The sequence below is a fragment of the Salvia splendens genome, chromosome 3 (assembly GCF_004379255.2).
Source record: "Salvia splendens isolate huo1 chromosome 3, SspV2, whole genome shotgun sequence".
Taxonomy (NCBI): Eukaryota; Viridiplantae; Streptophyta; class Magnoliopsida; order Lamiales; family Lamiaceae; genus Salvia; species Salvia splendens.
Window position 1 is genome coordinate 36,223,211 of NC_056034.1, and position 13,591 is coordinate 36,236,801.

The following is a 13,591-nucleotide window of genomic DNA, read 5'->3' on the forward strand; positions in this document are numbered from 1 at the left end:
CTGAGAAAAATTGTCAGCTTGGAAATGCCACATAAATTCTATAAAATCACATAAATAAGAAAACTCAAGCTCTTTCGTTTGCTATCTCATTCTGTTTCGGAAAATTATACAAACATTTGGAAAAAATTTAACTCAAATTTTGAAAACCACCACACAAAGTACTAATACAACACCTTGCCACTCTCAACAAGCGGCATTCCTCAAGCAGTTGCAAAATGTTGCTTGAATTATCTCACCAATAACCCCCTGAACCATAAATCCATCTATCATGGACTTGCCCAAGGAAATACTTTTGGAGACGATGGCAAGCGTGCCGTAAGAACTTCACATCCTGTATCTGTAACCTGCAAGATTCATGTAAACCAATTGTTCTAGTATTTGATATTGGTCAGGAAATTAGACATGGTGCAATACTGATCAATGAAGATTAAACATGTAAACTTCTATGGTGAATGTAGTGATAGATTCCTCCAAGAATATAATGAGAACTTGAGCCTTTACCAGAAGTGTATGTTCAAATTGGGCACTGCGTTTCCCATCTGCAGTTACAGAAGTCCATCCATCAGGCCACATCCGGTCGCGCCAAACACCTACCATGAAAGTGATTTAGATGACCACAGAAGATTCAAACACAGGGCAAAGGTTTAGCAACTAAATATCTACCAGAATTAATCATAGGTTCAATGGTAAATGTCTGGCCCGCTTTCATCACTCCAACAGCTTTATTTCCTGCTCGGGTTAAGGCCCCATGGGAAAGTGAAGTTACAAGATACTTAAAGATGATATGATACCTATACTCTCGGATCAAGAAAAAATCCTTATGCAAAGACATCTCATGAGTTCATTTATCTCAGTCATTTGAATTTTTGAACGACAATTCATTAAAACAAACATGCCTCATTAGAAATATCCTCTTAACAAGCATGGTAAAAGTGTAACAGTACAATTCCATTTTTAGGATACTTGCATAATGGGGTATATTTGGAGCACAGTGGAAGAGCTCGCCAATTCCGTGACCACAATAAGATTTCACCTGCAGAATGAGACAACATAGCATTTCTATATCAGTAATGTCAAAAGTAAGTAAGAATGGAAGTTCATAGATTTACAAACAAGAGAAGCTCAATTACCACAGAGAAACCAGACATAGAAGCATGCCGGCTAATGATTTCCCCCATTTCCCGAAAACGCACCCCAGGTTTAACTATAGAGAGCATGAATAAGACACAATAAACAGTCAGCAGCATGATTCCGCAGATATTTAAAGCAGGGAAACGAATGAACTTATGAAAGTAATGAACACTAGCAGCAACCATTAATTTAGAGTTCACATGATTGTTTGAGTGAGAATTTGAGAAGTACACACGAAAATTGGGAAATCCAGAGAAAGAGAGCTAAATAATAAAAGAATGATGTACGAGACACAAAAGGAGCAAACACTTACCAGCTGCTATTGCTTTATCCAAGCATTCATATGTACACTGAACCAGCCGTTTAGATGCTTCATCAACATTACCCACAAAGAATGTTTCGTTCAAGTCACCTGCATAAGCAGGCAAGCAAGAAAATATTTAGTCTCTGTACATAATGAACATATACATAATAACTATGATCTTGAGTTGGCTATGAATATCCTTACCATGTACCCCTTTATAATACACAGTCACATCTACATTTACAATATCACCATCCTCTAATATCCTGAACGACAGAAACAAATGTGAGTGAGAATGTACTTTCCCTGTATAGAATGATCACCCATGTTCATTACAAGTATTATACACAATGTCTGGGCCTATGGCGTTTTTACATACTCCCTTCGTCCCTGAAGAGTATGCACTATTTCCTTTTCCTTCCGTCCCCAAAGAGTATGAACATTCCAATTTTGGAAACTCTCTTCTCTCTAATGAGGTGGGACCCACTCTCCACTCGCAATATTTAAAAAACTTTCACTATCTATCTCTTTCTTACTTTACCAACCAATAATGCATTAAAAGTTAAAACCCGTGCCGAACCCAAAGTTCATACTCTTTGGGGACGAAGGGAGTATATCTCAAAAGCAAAAGGTTGGCTTCATGGATGGTCCCAAGTGCTTGGGTCGAGGAGAAACAAGTTAAAGAGTAGCAGGAAAGTATGGAGGATTCATATGACCAAGTCATGAGAAGTGCATCAGATCAGACACCATATTTATGTGCTACACATTAGCACCTATCATACATATTTTTCTTGAATGAGTTCACAACATACCTTGCATCAGGAATCCCATGGCAGATAACTTCATTTACTGACCTGAGAGAGTTAAGAGTTCATATTGTGATGTATTTAGGGACCGCGAAGTGAATAACATTTAGAGAAAATTCAGAGTAAGAAATACCTACGTGCAGCAAGACTTTGGAAAGAAATGATAATTTAAAGGAGATGGATATCCTCCTGCATGAAAAATTAAAGTGAACACAGAAACACTATTTTCCAAAAAAAACAACAGAATTCAGCAGGTAGAGATATACAGTGTGAAATGAGACTATGTGAGGGATGTAAATCATACCAGCAGCAATAGTTGCTTCTTGAACAACAGCATCAATCTCATCAGTAGTAATTCCAGGTCTTACTATCCGAGCAGCAGCATCCAAAACTTCCCTTGCAATCTGGAGGTAAGAATGCAAGGTTTAACAAGAAGTCAAAACTAGAATGCTGAATATATATTCTATACTGTATGCATAAAGCAATAATAATGACTCTCGAGAAGACAAGTTGCAGTGAAATGTTGTTCCAGCCTTTCAGCTATACATTTACCAAGCGAGAGGTTTTTCTACTAACTTATTAGTGGTTTAGTGTGTGCATGGTGTGTGTTTCTCCTCCAACTCCCATATTTTCAGTTAGATGAACATGCATGCATAATTTTTTTATTGGGAACAGAACAATCAAGATGCTTACCCGGCAAGTTTCTCTCATTCTCTCAATTTGCTCTGGAGTCTTGATCTTCATAAATTATATCATGGAACGTGAATGGATTAGTCATATCCAGTTCACCAAAAATAACAAGTCATACTGTCAAAAGTGCACATAACTCAGAGACTGCTGACTACCTCAACAACATGTTGCAGATCACTATTGGGCTCAATTTTTGGAATTCCCTGAAAATGATTGAAAATGTAGATGTCAATGCACTTGATATAGGCAGGAGAATTAGCAGAATAGCAAGGATGTCCTTTAACTGGAGAAAGTCCTAGTGAACATCAATCAACCTAATACCTACATAAGCCATTAATACTATATACAGTATAAAAATTCAAAGACACAGCAATAATTTTGAATTATATAAACTAAGAAACTTACATCAATAGCCCAGTCAGGTAGATCAATATGAGCAGGTACAAAACGTTTCTGCGATATTGGATATGGCCTTAATGGTCTGAAAAGGAAGAGTAAAAAAACAGAGTAAAATTTGAGCTAAATTTTTGTAGTTGGAGAAGAGCATTCTTTTTAGAGGGGTGGGATAGGAGTTGAAGTAATTATTACCCAGTCCAGTCAAAATGCGGAATTTTTGGTGTCCGAGATTGTCCTTTGCGCATGCAGTAAAGCCAGCCATCATTGGGCAGGCCCGAATTTCTTTCACTAGAATTTTCAGATGCAGGGGAAGAATTTGAATTTGAGTGAACAGATTTATGAGAACTCCAGGATGCCTTGAAACAGTCTTGGGAACTAGAAGGACAATGATTTCTATCAAGAATAGGCATTAACATCAATATTTTAGTGCGTCATACAGTCAATGTCAGACTGTCTTCTTAGAGGTTAATACGTCTAAAACCAACTAGATACTCCATTCCAATACATCAAACTCTCAATTATCATTTATCATCATCTGACGTACTTTATTTGTGTAATATACTAACTGTGAACAATTTCTAAGCTCAAAAAACATGTATGATCCAATTTCAGCGAACACACAACTAGTAGTTAGTGAAAATCTAGGTCCGGTTCATCTGACCTACTTTATTTGTGTAATATACTAACTGTGAACAATTTCTAAGCTCAAAAAACATATATGATCCAATTTCAGCGAACACACAACTAGTAGTTAGTGAAAATCTAGGTCCGGTTCATCCAAAAAAATACTTCTTTCCAAAAGTGGAGCCAAAGAACGAACCAGAAAGCGGCACCTTGACGAGGAAGCTTTAGTTGTACGCACTTGGGGCACCTGTAAGCGGCAAAAACCACCATGAATAGAGCACAGACCATAGCACGCCAACACACTGATCAAATTTCCAAAACATTGATAGTAATAAATCCGTAACTAATAAAGAAAAACCCACCAGCAGTCACCAGCAAAGCAAATTAATGAAACAATACATCATTTTCCATGCAAAACGAGATTATATTCAAGGGTTGCAATTAAGATTCAATCCACGCCGTAAATGATAAAATTAAAAATAGTAGAGAAAATGAAGAAAGAATTTCATAATTCATACTGCAGATGAGCAGGTTCGCCGCATCTAGCACAAGATAAGCCCGTGTTTTCTACAGCATCTGATCCACCTGCCATCTTTTTTGTAACTGCATCAACCACAAATTCATTAGAAAAATATTAACAGATACCACCTCCACTCATCCAATGCTTATCGAAATCAAACAGTATACCGAGATTATTACCTTAGCAACTGTGCGATTTAGAGAAAAATAAGACGACTAGGGTTTTTGGGCGAAATTCTCAAAACAGAGTGTTTCACTTTGGACAAAGGGAAGGGACAGATGCATATCATCATATTAAAACATATTTTGATTTTATAATGTATTTTCTTGTAAAATTATTGCAATCAACATTTATTTATTTATTTCATAGTAATCCTTTTAGATAGCAAAACTATTATTTTTGTAATGTAGTTTTTCGTAAAAGAATTTACATTAGACAATCTTTATTTTTCATTGCATCTATTTAAGTGCTTATTGCAAAATCTTATACTCCCTCCGTCCCCCAAGGTGGCGTTCGGTTGCCATGACTAATATCATAAGACTATTCATCTAGGATTAAGTTGTGGGATTATTTTAGTTGGAGGGGGAGGCTATGACTAATTATCAAGGGTTCAATCTTATGAACCAAACATGATACATATTTAATCATGAGATTTAATCTTGCCAACCGAACACCCCCAAAGAGTATCAACAATGGGTTTGGCACGGATTTTAATAAATAAGGAGAAAAGTAAGAAAGAGAGAAAGGGTAGTGGAAATAATATTAGTGAAAAGTGGGTTCCACATTATTGTAATGGTATAAGTTGTTAATAGTGATGATATAAGTTGTAAATAAAATGATATATGAGGGTAATATGTTGTTCGACTTTTTCAAAATAAGAAAGTTCATACTTTTCAGGGACGGACGAAAAAGGAAATAGTTCATACTCTCTGGAGACGGGAGAGTATGAAAAAAATGCATTACAAAAAATAAAAATATATTCTTAAGTATTTTTTAACTGAGGGCAAAATTTTCTATAAACTATAAATTCACTAATATGCTTCATTCAAAGAGTTTCTGGAATAATATTAAATACTTCATCGAGTTACCTTCTTTGTGATTTTTGTTTCAGTCAATTTTCATTTTACTTTTTTTTCTTATTTTTTTCTTTTATCATTTTCTTATTCTTTTTTTCTTCTTATTATGTATTCTAAAACATTTAAAATCATATTGAATTTAATAATTTTTAAATATTGATTGTGGTAAATTAAAGATATGATTATGTTAATATTATTTTATATAACTACGAATCTAATGTTTTAAATACATGAGTGATTATTGGATTAAATCCTATATAAATAGGATTTGTACCAAAAAGTTATCTTTAAATTTTTTCGTGAACTATATAGATAGTAGTACCTGATATTTGTCTTTCACACAAAAACTGGTATATGATCTTTGTTTTATATCTTTTTTTTACCTCGTGACAAAAATAACCCTAGATATCAAACATGTGACTTTTGAGTCATAGAGGGTATACTTGGAAATTTCAATTAAATACAAAAAAATGTGATTTCTTTTTTTTTTCCTTTCTTCTTTCCTTTTTTTCTTAGTTTCTATTTCCTCTTCTTTCTTTTTTCTTCCTTTTCTTCATTTTTTAGTATTTTATACATGAACCTAATTGACATTCATAATTTAAACTACGGAAAAAATACCTAATTAAATAAATTGTTTAAACTAATAAAATCAATTGAATATTTTTAATTTGTTTTATACCTATTTAAAAATATTCAATCATTTACATCATTATAAATATAATTCATAATTTTAGATTTTATTTTGATTATATTGATTAGTTATTAATAAGATAAAATAATAATATTAATTATTATCCTTATTATAATTTAATATTATATGATTCATAATTTAAATAAGTATATTATAAATATTTATTAATTATGAGTTATTATTATTATAATATAATAATTAAATATAATAAAACTATAACTATAATTAAGTATGAGTCATAAGTTAAATATTAAATTATAACCTCATAATAATGATGTTCATAATAATTAATAATAATAGTAGTATAGAAGAAAAAAGATAGAGAAGATATATATCATTTTAGCTCCTCTTTTGTGTATGCCCAAAAATGTCGTCGATGACAAAAATGTGAAAATGTGATTTTTAGGGGGTTTTTAGGGTGAAAATTAGCATCAGGTACTAAAAATGTTATTTTTAAATAATAAAAATGATATAAAACAAGATCATGTATCATTTTTGTGCGAAAGTAAAAGATCATGCTATTTATGTAGTTCACTCTTCAATATATTAATAAAATTCCCAAAAATAAATATATCAGATTGATAATAATATTTTAATAAAAATAATATGTAAATGTATTTATCAACACAATTAAAATCTATACATAACAAATAAAAAGGACATATTTAAATAATTTATGATTTTGGATTTTTGTAATTAATTTAATTTAAATTTAAATTTTGAGAAAATTAAACCTTCATTAATAGAATTACTTCAATTATAGTTAGGACTTGTAAATATACCGAAAAAACGGTATATCGATCGTATCGTACCGAAAAATATCGAAAAATATTGAATTTCCGGTATACCAAAAATTCGGCACGATATAATACCGTATCGTAAGTTTTTGATACGATAACGATATGAATTTTCTTATACCGCGGTATACCGTTTTATATCGAATATACGATATATATCGGTATTATCGGTATACCAAAATATATCAAAAATGAATACGTATTGAATTATCGATACATACCGTTTATACTGATAATAATAATAATAATAATAATAATAATAATAATAATAATAATAATAATAATAATAATAATAATAATATAGTTTATTTTTTAAAGATTAAAAGTTTAAAATCATAAATAGATATTCATTTAATTTATTTATATATTTAAAAAATATTTATTGGAAACCCTAAAATCATAAATAGATATCCATTTAATTTCGATATACCGTTCAGAACGGTATATCGAAGTTCAGTACGATATACCAAAATTTTGATACGGTAACGGTATAGATATTATCCATACCGAAACTTTCGATACGGTAATGATATGAAATTCTTTCATATTGATATTTTCGATACGATAACGATATAAAATTTTCGATACAATATACCGTATCGACCCAGTCCTAGATAATCCTATGCTATCAAGATTGTTCCATTATGCAATCTCTGTGAAAAACATATCTTCCCGTATGTATTTTATTCTTCTCATTTTTTTTTTATTTTTTTTGTATTTATTTACATACGCAATATTTATTCTGAAAAAAAAATGCTAACAATATTTATTTTTTCTTATTAGTAGACATTATTTCAAATTCATCAATTATCTTAACATTGCATGTATTTTGTTTTTTTGTTAACAATGAAACTAGGTCACTCTTTCAGGTTTTGTCGAAACATGTTGTTTCCTTATTCTGTTTTTTTAGTTGACCGACATCATTTCAAATTCATTCTTCTCTTATTCTATTTTTTTGTTGTTGTTAATTGTTGAACTAGACCACTCTTTCAAGTTCATCCAAGAACTTTTCTCTTATTATGTCTTTTGTTTATTGTGAGACTAGGTCACCCTTTCAAGATCATCCAAACATCTTAAGATGTTACAAGGCTTGGGTTGAGCAATTTGTACCTGATTTTGCATGCACTGAACAGTTGAAACGTATTCATAAACAATACAACTAGAGATGCCCACCGGTTCCGGTTCCGGCGGTTAACCGGCGAACCGGAACCGTGGCGATTTCCTCGAACCGGAACCGTCGCAATTCGGGTCGCGGTCCGGTTCAGGTTCAAGATTTTTCGAACCGGAACCGTCACCAAACCGGCGGTTCGGGACGGTTCAGAACCTCCGGTTCGGGCGCGGAAACCAAGGCATCAGGGAGGGCAGCTTTTCGAGTGTGAAAACCGGCCGGTTCCGGTGGTTTTTGGACCGGAAACCGGCGGTTAACCGCATGTTAATTTTGAAATCCGGCGGTTTTCCGCCAAAAACCGCCGGTTTTTCCGAAAATTCAATTTTTTTTCAGATTTCAAATTTTCCATTTTCCCCCTATTTTTATCTATAAATACCCTAATCTATCCTCATTTACATTCACCCCACTCGTGTGTTAATAAGAGTTTCTCTCTTCAATCTCTCAATTCTCTCTCTTTGTCTCCAACTTATCATTTGTGCTATTGTGCTTCAATTTAATTACTCAAGTGCTACTCTTATTACGCATTGTTATACACTTATACTTGTTCCCGTAGTTCTATAAGTTGTCTTTCTTTCTCAATTGCTTAAACAAAAAAATATATATTGTTCCATATTTCTACATTTCTATTATATAATGTTGTATACTTGTATATATATTGTAAATTGTAATGCATCGTTGTCCGTTACAACTCAAATTCAATAAAATTGATATCATTTTCATCTTATTCGTCTTATTTCAATTTAAATTATCCATTGTCTTGTTCCAATTTATTGTATAAGTCCAAATTTCAAATTTATATTATATTATTGTATGTTGTATACTTGTATATGTATTGTAAATTGTAATGTATCGTTGTCTGTTACAACTCAAATTCAATAAAATTGATATCATTTTCATCTTATTCGTCTTATTTCAACTTAAATTATCCACTGTCTTGTTCCAATTTATTGTATAAGTCCAAATTTCAAATTTATATTACATTATTGTATGTTGTATACTTGTATATGTATTTTAAATTGTAATGTATCGTTGTCCGTTACAACTCAAATTCAATAAAATTGATATCATTTTCACCTTATTCGTCTTATTTCAACTTAAATTATCCATTGTCTTGTTCCAATTTATTGTATAAGTCCAAATTTCAAATTTATATTACATTATTGTATGTTGTATACTTGTATATGTATTGTAAATTGCAATGTATCGTTGTCCGTTATAACTAAAATTCAATAAAATCGATATCATTTTCATCTTATTCATCTTATTTCAATTTAAATTATCCCATTGTCTTGTTTCAATTTATTGTATAAGTCCAAATTTTAAATTTATATTACATTATTGTATGTTGTATACTTGTATATGTATTGTAAATTGTAATGTATCGTTGTCCGTTACAACTCAAATTCAATAAAATTGATATCATTTTCACCTTATTCGTCTTATTTCAATTTAAATTATCCATTGTCTTGTTACAATTTATTGTATAAGTCCAAATTTTTAATTTTTAAAAAAATCGAACCGCGAAACCGCCGGTTTTCGAACCGGAACCGTGTAAACCGCCGGAAAACCGGTGGGTTCCGAACCGGAATCGGAACCGGCAGTTTTTGAACCGGAACCGGAACCGTGAAATAGCCTCACGGTCCGGTTCCGGTTCCGACTTCGACCAAACCGGAACTGGCGGTTCCGAACCGGAACTGCCGGTTTTGGAACCGCGGGCAACACTAAATACAACTTTGAATGTGGAAAGTCTCCCACACACTTCCTCTATCTAACTCATGGAGAAGTGTAAATGGTGAGTGTTTAGTGGAGTAGTTTTTATTGATATAATGTGATTCTAACTGTTTCTTTTAATTTCAAGAATTTGTCTACCCTGCTATCCTTGAAGAAACTTAATGTTGAAACTGTCTTCGTTGACTGCTTGAAAGGATTGGAGTATATTCACTCAAAAAATATCTCATACACGACGACATATTATCTAACTAGGAGTGGGGAATTATACCAAAATACCGGACTTACCGTACCGAAAAAATACTGAAAATATCAATTTTTCGATATACCATAGTTTTCAGTACGGTAACAGTATTAGATTTCCTATACCCGGCTCAATCTCATCATTCTTCTATACTGCCACTTGTTAGTTTTCTCTTCCTACAAAATGTTACTTCAACCTCCTCATTCCACCTCCTACTTCTATTTCATGTATATTTTAATTCACCGATCAATATCCCATTAAATCTCCCAACAAATATGCACGATTTATACATGTCTCCTTTCCATTTTCTCTTCCAAATCCACAAATAAAATTCAAGCAAAGAAACGAGCGAATGAGCAGAGAATTTCCAAGAGGGTTTATAAAGCTTTCCCCTGAAGTTTCAATTTACAGTAGGCAATCTTCGTCTCAACTTTTTATTTAATTTTATTTTCTATATCATTACATGAAGCATAACTTACATAAATTATAAAGAACAAATCATCAATTGTCCCAAAACCACCACCACCAAAGCTACTGAACTTGACAGCAACAAAAGCATAGCTTGTCAACAAGCTTGAAGTCCCATAACTTGAACATGATAATTTCCAAACCTTAGTTAAATGTAAAAGAAACAAAAAGAGCAAGAGTAAGGACGTAACTTCTGGTCAAGGGGCTGACCGACAGCAGCGCAAATCCGAGCCGGCAGCAACAAGCCGCGATAATGACAGCTCGGCAGTGAGTTTTTACGGAAGGCGACGACGACGAGCTTGCTGGAAAAGGGGAGCTCATTGTGAGAGACGGCGTGGCCCTGTGCAGAGGAGATGGACTTGGCGCTGTGAACGGCCGAGCAGCTGGAGGTGGGCCGGAGACTTTGCAAATCCAGAAACCTTCATCGGCGAGGTGGAACTGGCTGGAGACGACACTGAGACGCCAAGCGCAGCCGGAGACTTTGCAAATCCAGAAACCTTCATCGGCGAGGTGGAACGGGCTGGAGACGACACTGAGACGCCAAGCGCAGGGGCGGACCCATGTAGGGGCTTGGGGGTTCCATGGGACCCCCACCCATTTTAGTTGTGAGTGTATATTATATAGTCATATGATATTTCCAGTAGGTTATGTAGCTCAATTGGTTGGCAGAGTGGATTACATTCGGGAGGCCTCCGTTCGAATCCTTAGGTTTGGTATACTGAAAAGCATGTTTCGAGCAAGTTCGCGCAAATAGAATCTTGCTTGTATACGAAAAACTCTACAATCCACTTTAACCCGATTCAACATTATTCGAGCAGTTACACACGAATAGAATCAGTATATTATTACATTGTGTATGCTTGTGCATTTATAAGATGTTCCCGATTCATCATTATTCGAGCAGTTACACACGAATATAATCAGTATATTATTACATTGTGTATGCTTGTGCATTTATAAGATGTTTTATAAACATTTAAATGCATAAGAAGCAAACAAAGCCTAAGTCTTTTGGTTAGTAGACTGGTTGTGTGCGTCGTCCACTTTAAGGTAACTACAGTCGGTTCTGTGCAATGCTTTGCAAAAGAGAAAGAAGAATTTCACAATCTAGATAGGCTTTGGCTATCTATCGCGAAATGTTGCAATGTCAATACGATTATTTCTAAGCCTTATTGAAATAAGATGAAGTTGGTGTGGTATAACACTAAATGGATCTAACAGCAAGACGTGTCTTTGTGCTATCTATTGAAAGACTAGGTCTTGAGGAATAACTATTTCTTAATGTACATACGTTAGCATTGAGCATACGGTATTGGTTATGCACTACTTTGACTTATCAAATGGTGCGGGTTTTTCGCAACCCAATAATCCTGATATCTTAGGTAGTGGTGATTAATATCTAGCGGTGCTAGGATTGCCATTATGTTGAATCGTGCGCGAGGTGAGTCTCGTTTGATAATGTCCTCAAGAGGAGCTTGGACAATGTTTTATTATTCGAAAAACTGGCCATTTGGAATTTAATTATTCAATGAATAATAAATAAGTGTTTCTTGCTAAGTCCACTCTTGGAATTAATAAGATGTTAATTAATTAAGTCCATAGCAGACTTTAATTAATTAATGGACATGCAGACTTTAATTATATCTTAAGCACGTAAATAAACATTTAAATAAAATGAAAACCCGGATTACTTGTAATTTTGGATTTGGATGGGCAGTGCAATATTATTACTGTAGTGGCTAATAATAATATTCCAATATAAGCTTGTATTAAATTATGAGTTCAATTTAATTAGAAAAGCTAATTGGGTGAGGCCACCTCCAAACCTCCATAGATCCCTGACTTGGCCCAAATATGAACTTAATATAAATAGGAGAATAAATGAGAGACATAAGAAGTTTTTTATTATTTTTAATCTGAAAATTTTGTCCTCTCTTTCCTTGAGGAATTCGAAATCTTCAGCTCCTCCGTGAGGAATTTCTGTGTTCTTTATTCAAGTCCTAGTATTTTGATAAGATCAGCCCACACTGATGTCGGAATACAGTTTGGGAACCAGTTAGAAGATCCGTGGTCTAGTATCGAAGATCATCATGGAGAAGGCGCAAGCAATCGACGATTCTTTGGAGAATCAAATCGGTAATTCTAAACCGTAGTATTCATGTTTTAGGATTTATATTTTTTAAGCATGAATTATTTGCGTTCTAGCATGCAATTATGTGTTAACATGTGAATAGATTAATCTCATAATCTGTCAAATTGATCCTACGTCTGATTTATTTGTTTTGTACAAGTCTTCCGCTGTGCAAGGGGATCCAAACCCCGGCATCCTCAAACCCCGGCATCCTCAAGTTTTATTGTCAAGTCTTTTGTACTCGTCGGCGGCGGTTATTGAGAGAAAGAGGAAGAGAAGCAGATATGTTATTATGTGGTTTTCAAATTGTGGGAGAAGGGGAAGACGGACATGTAAAATTTGATGAACTAATTTATTTATATTGGACTCCCTTTGGCAAATTAATTAAGTAATTGGTCCATGTACATAGATGATTGTGGAAGGTGGCCACCTTCCATGGCACAAAGATGATGTAGCGGAGGCCTTTGGGAGGTGGCCACCTCCCCGGCTGGAGAATAATGTAGGTGACAGTGGAAGAGAACCATCTCCATGACACTTGGTGTTTAGATATGGCAGAAGTACAGAAAGAACTTAGACTGATAATTCGAACTTTAGCTTACAAAGAATTTAGTAAGCTCGGGTCTTTTAAGAGAAAACTCTCGAGTGTTACTGTGATGGCATGACAATATTTTTCATTGTTTGTATGTATATTTCGGCATTGTGTTCACTGAGTATCTTTGTACTCAGCCCTGCATATATTTCTAAATGTGCAGGTTGATCATTGATGATTAGTTGAGCAGAGTTTGATGATTACTCTTTCACCCAAGTAAAGATTCTT

At 33.8% G+C, this 13,591-nt stretch overlaps 1 protein-coding gene across 1 annotated transcript; it reads right to left on the bottom strand.

Annotated features, from left to right (window-relative positions):
* Positions 1-55: 55 nt before the first annotated feature.
* Positions 56-4,788, bottom strand: LOC121795841 (methionine aminopeptidase 1A-like). The gene is made up of 17 exons (XM_042194474.1): positions 4,651-4,788; positions 4,470-4,554; positions 4,148-4,198; positions 3,520-3,702; positions 3,337-3,412; positions 3,087-3,134; positions 2,935-2,979; positions 2,546-2,645; positions 2,379-2,430; positions 2,248-2,289; positions 1,640-1,701; positions 1,445-1,543; positions 1,131-1,204; positions 964-1,033; positions 664-729; positions 502-590; positions 56-344 (listed from the first exon to the last, which is right to left on the bottom strand). Exons 2-17 carry the CDS (start codon positions 4,541-4,543, stop codon positions 267-269), a joined length of 1,209 nt encoding a protein of 402 aa, XP_042050408.1. The 5' UTR covers positions 4,544-4,554; positions 4,651-4,788; the 3' UTR covers positions 56-266.
* Between the last annotated feature and the right edge of the window lie 8,803 nt (positions 4,789-13,591).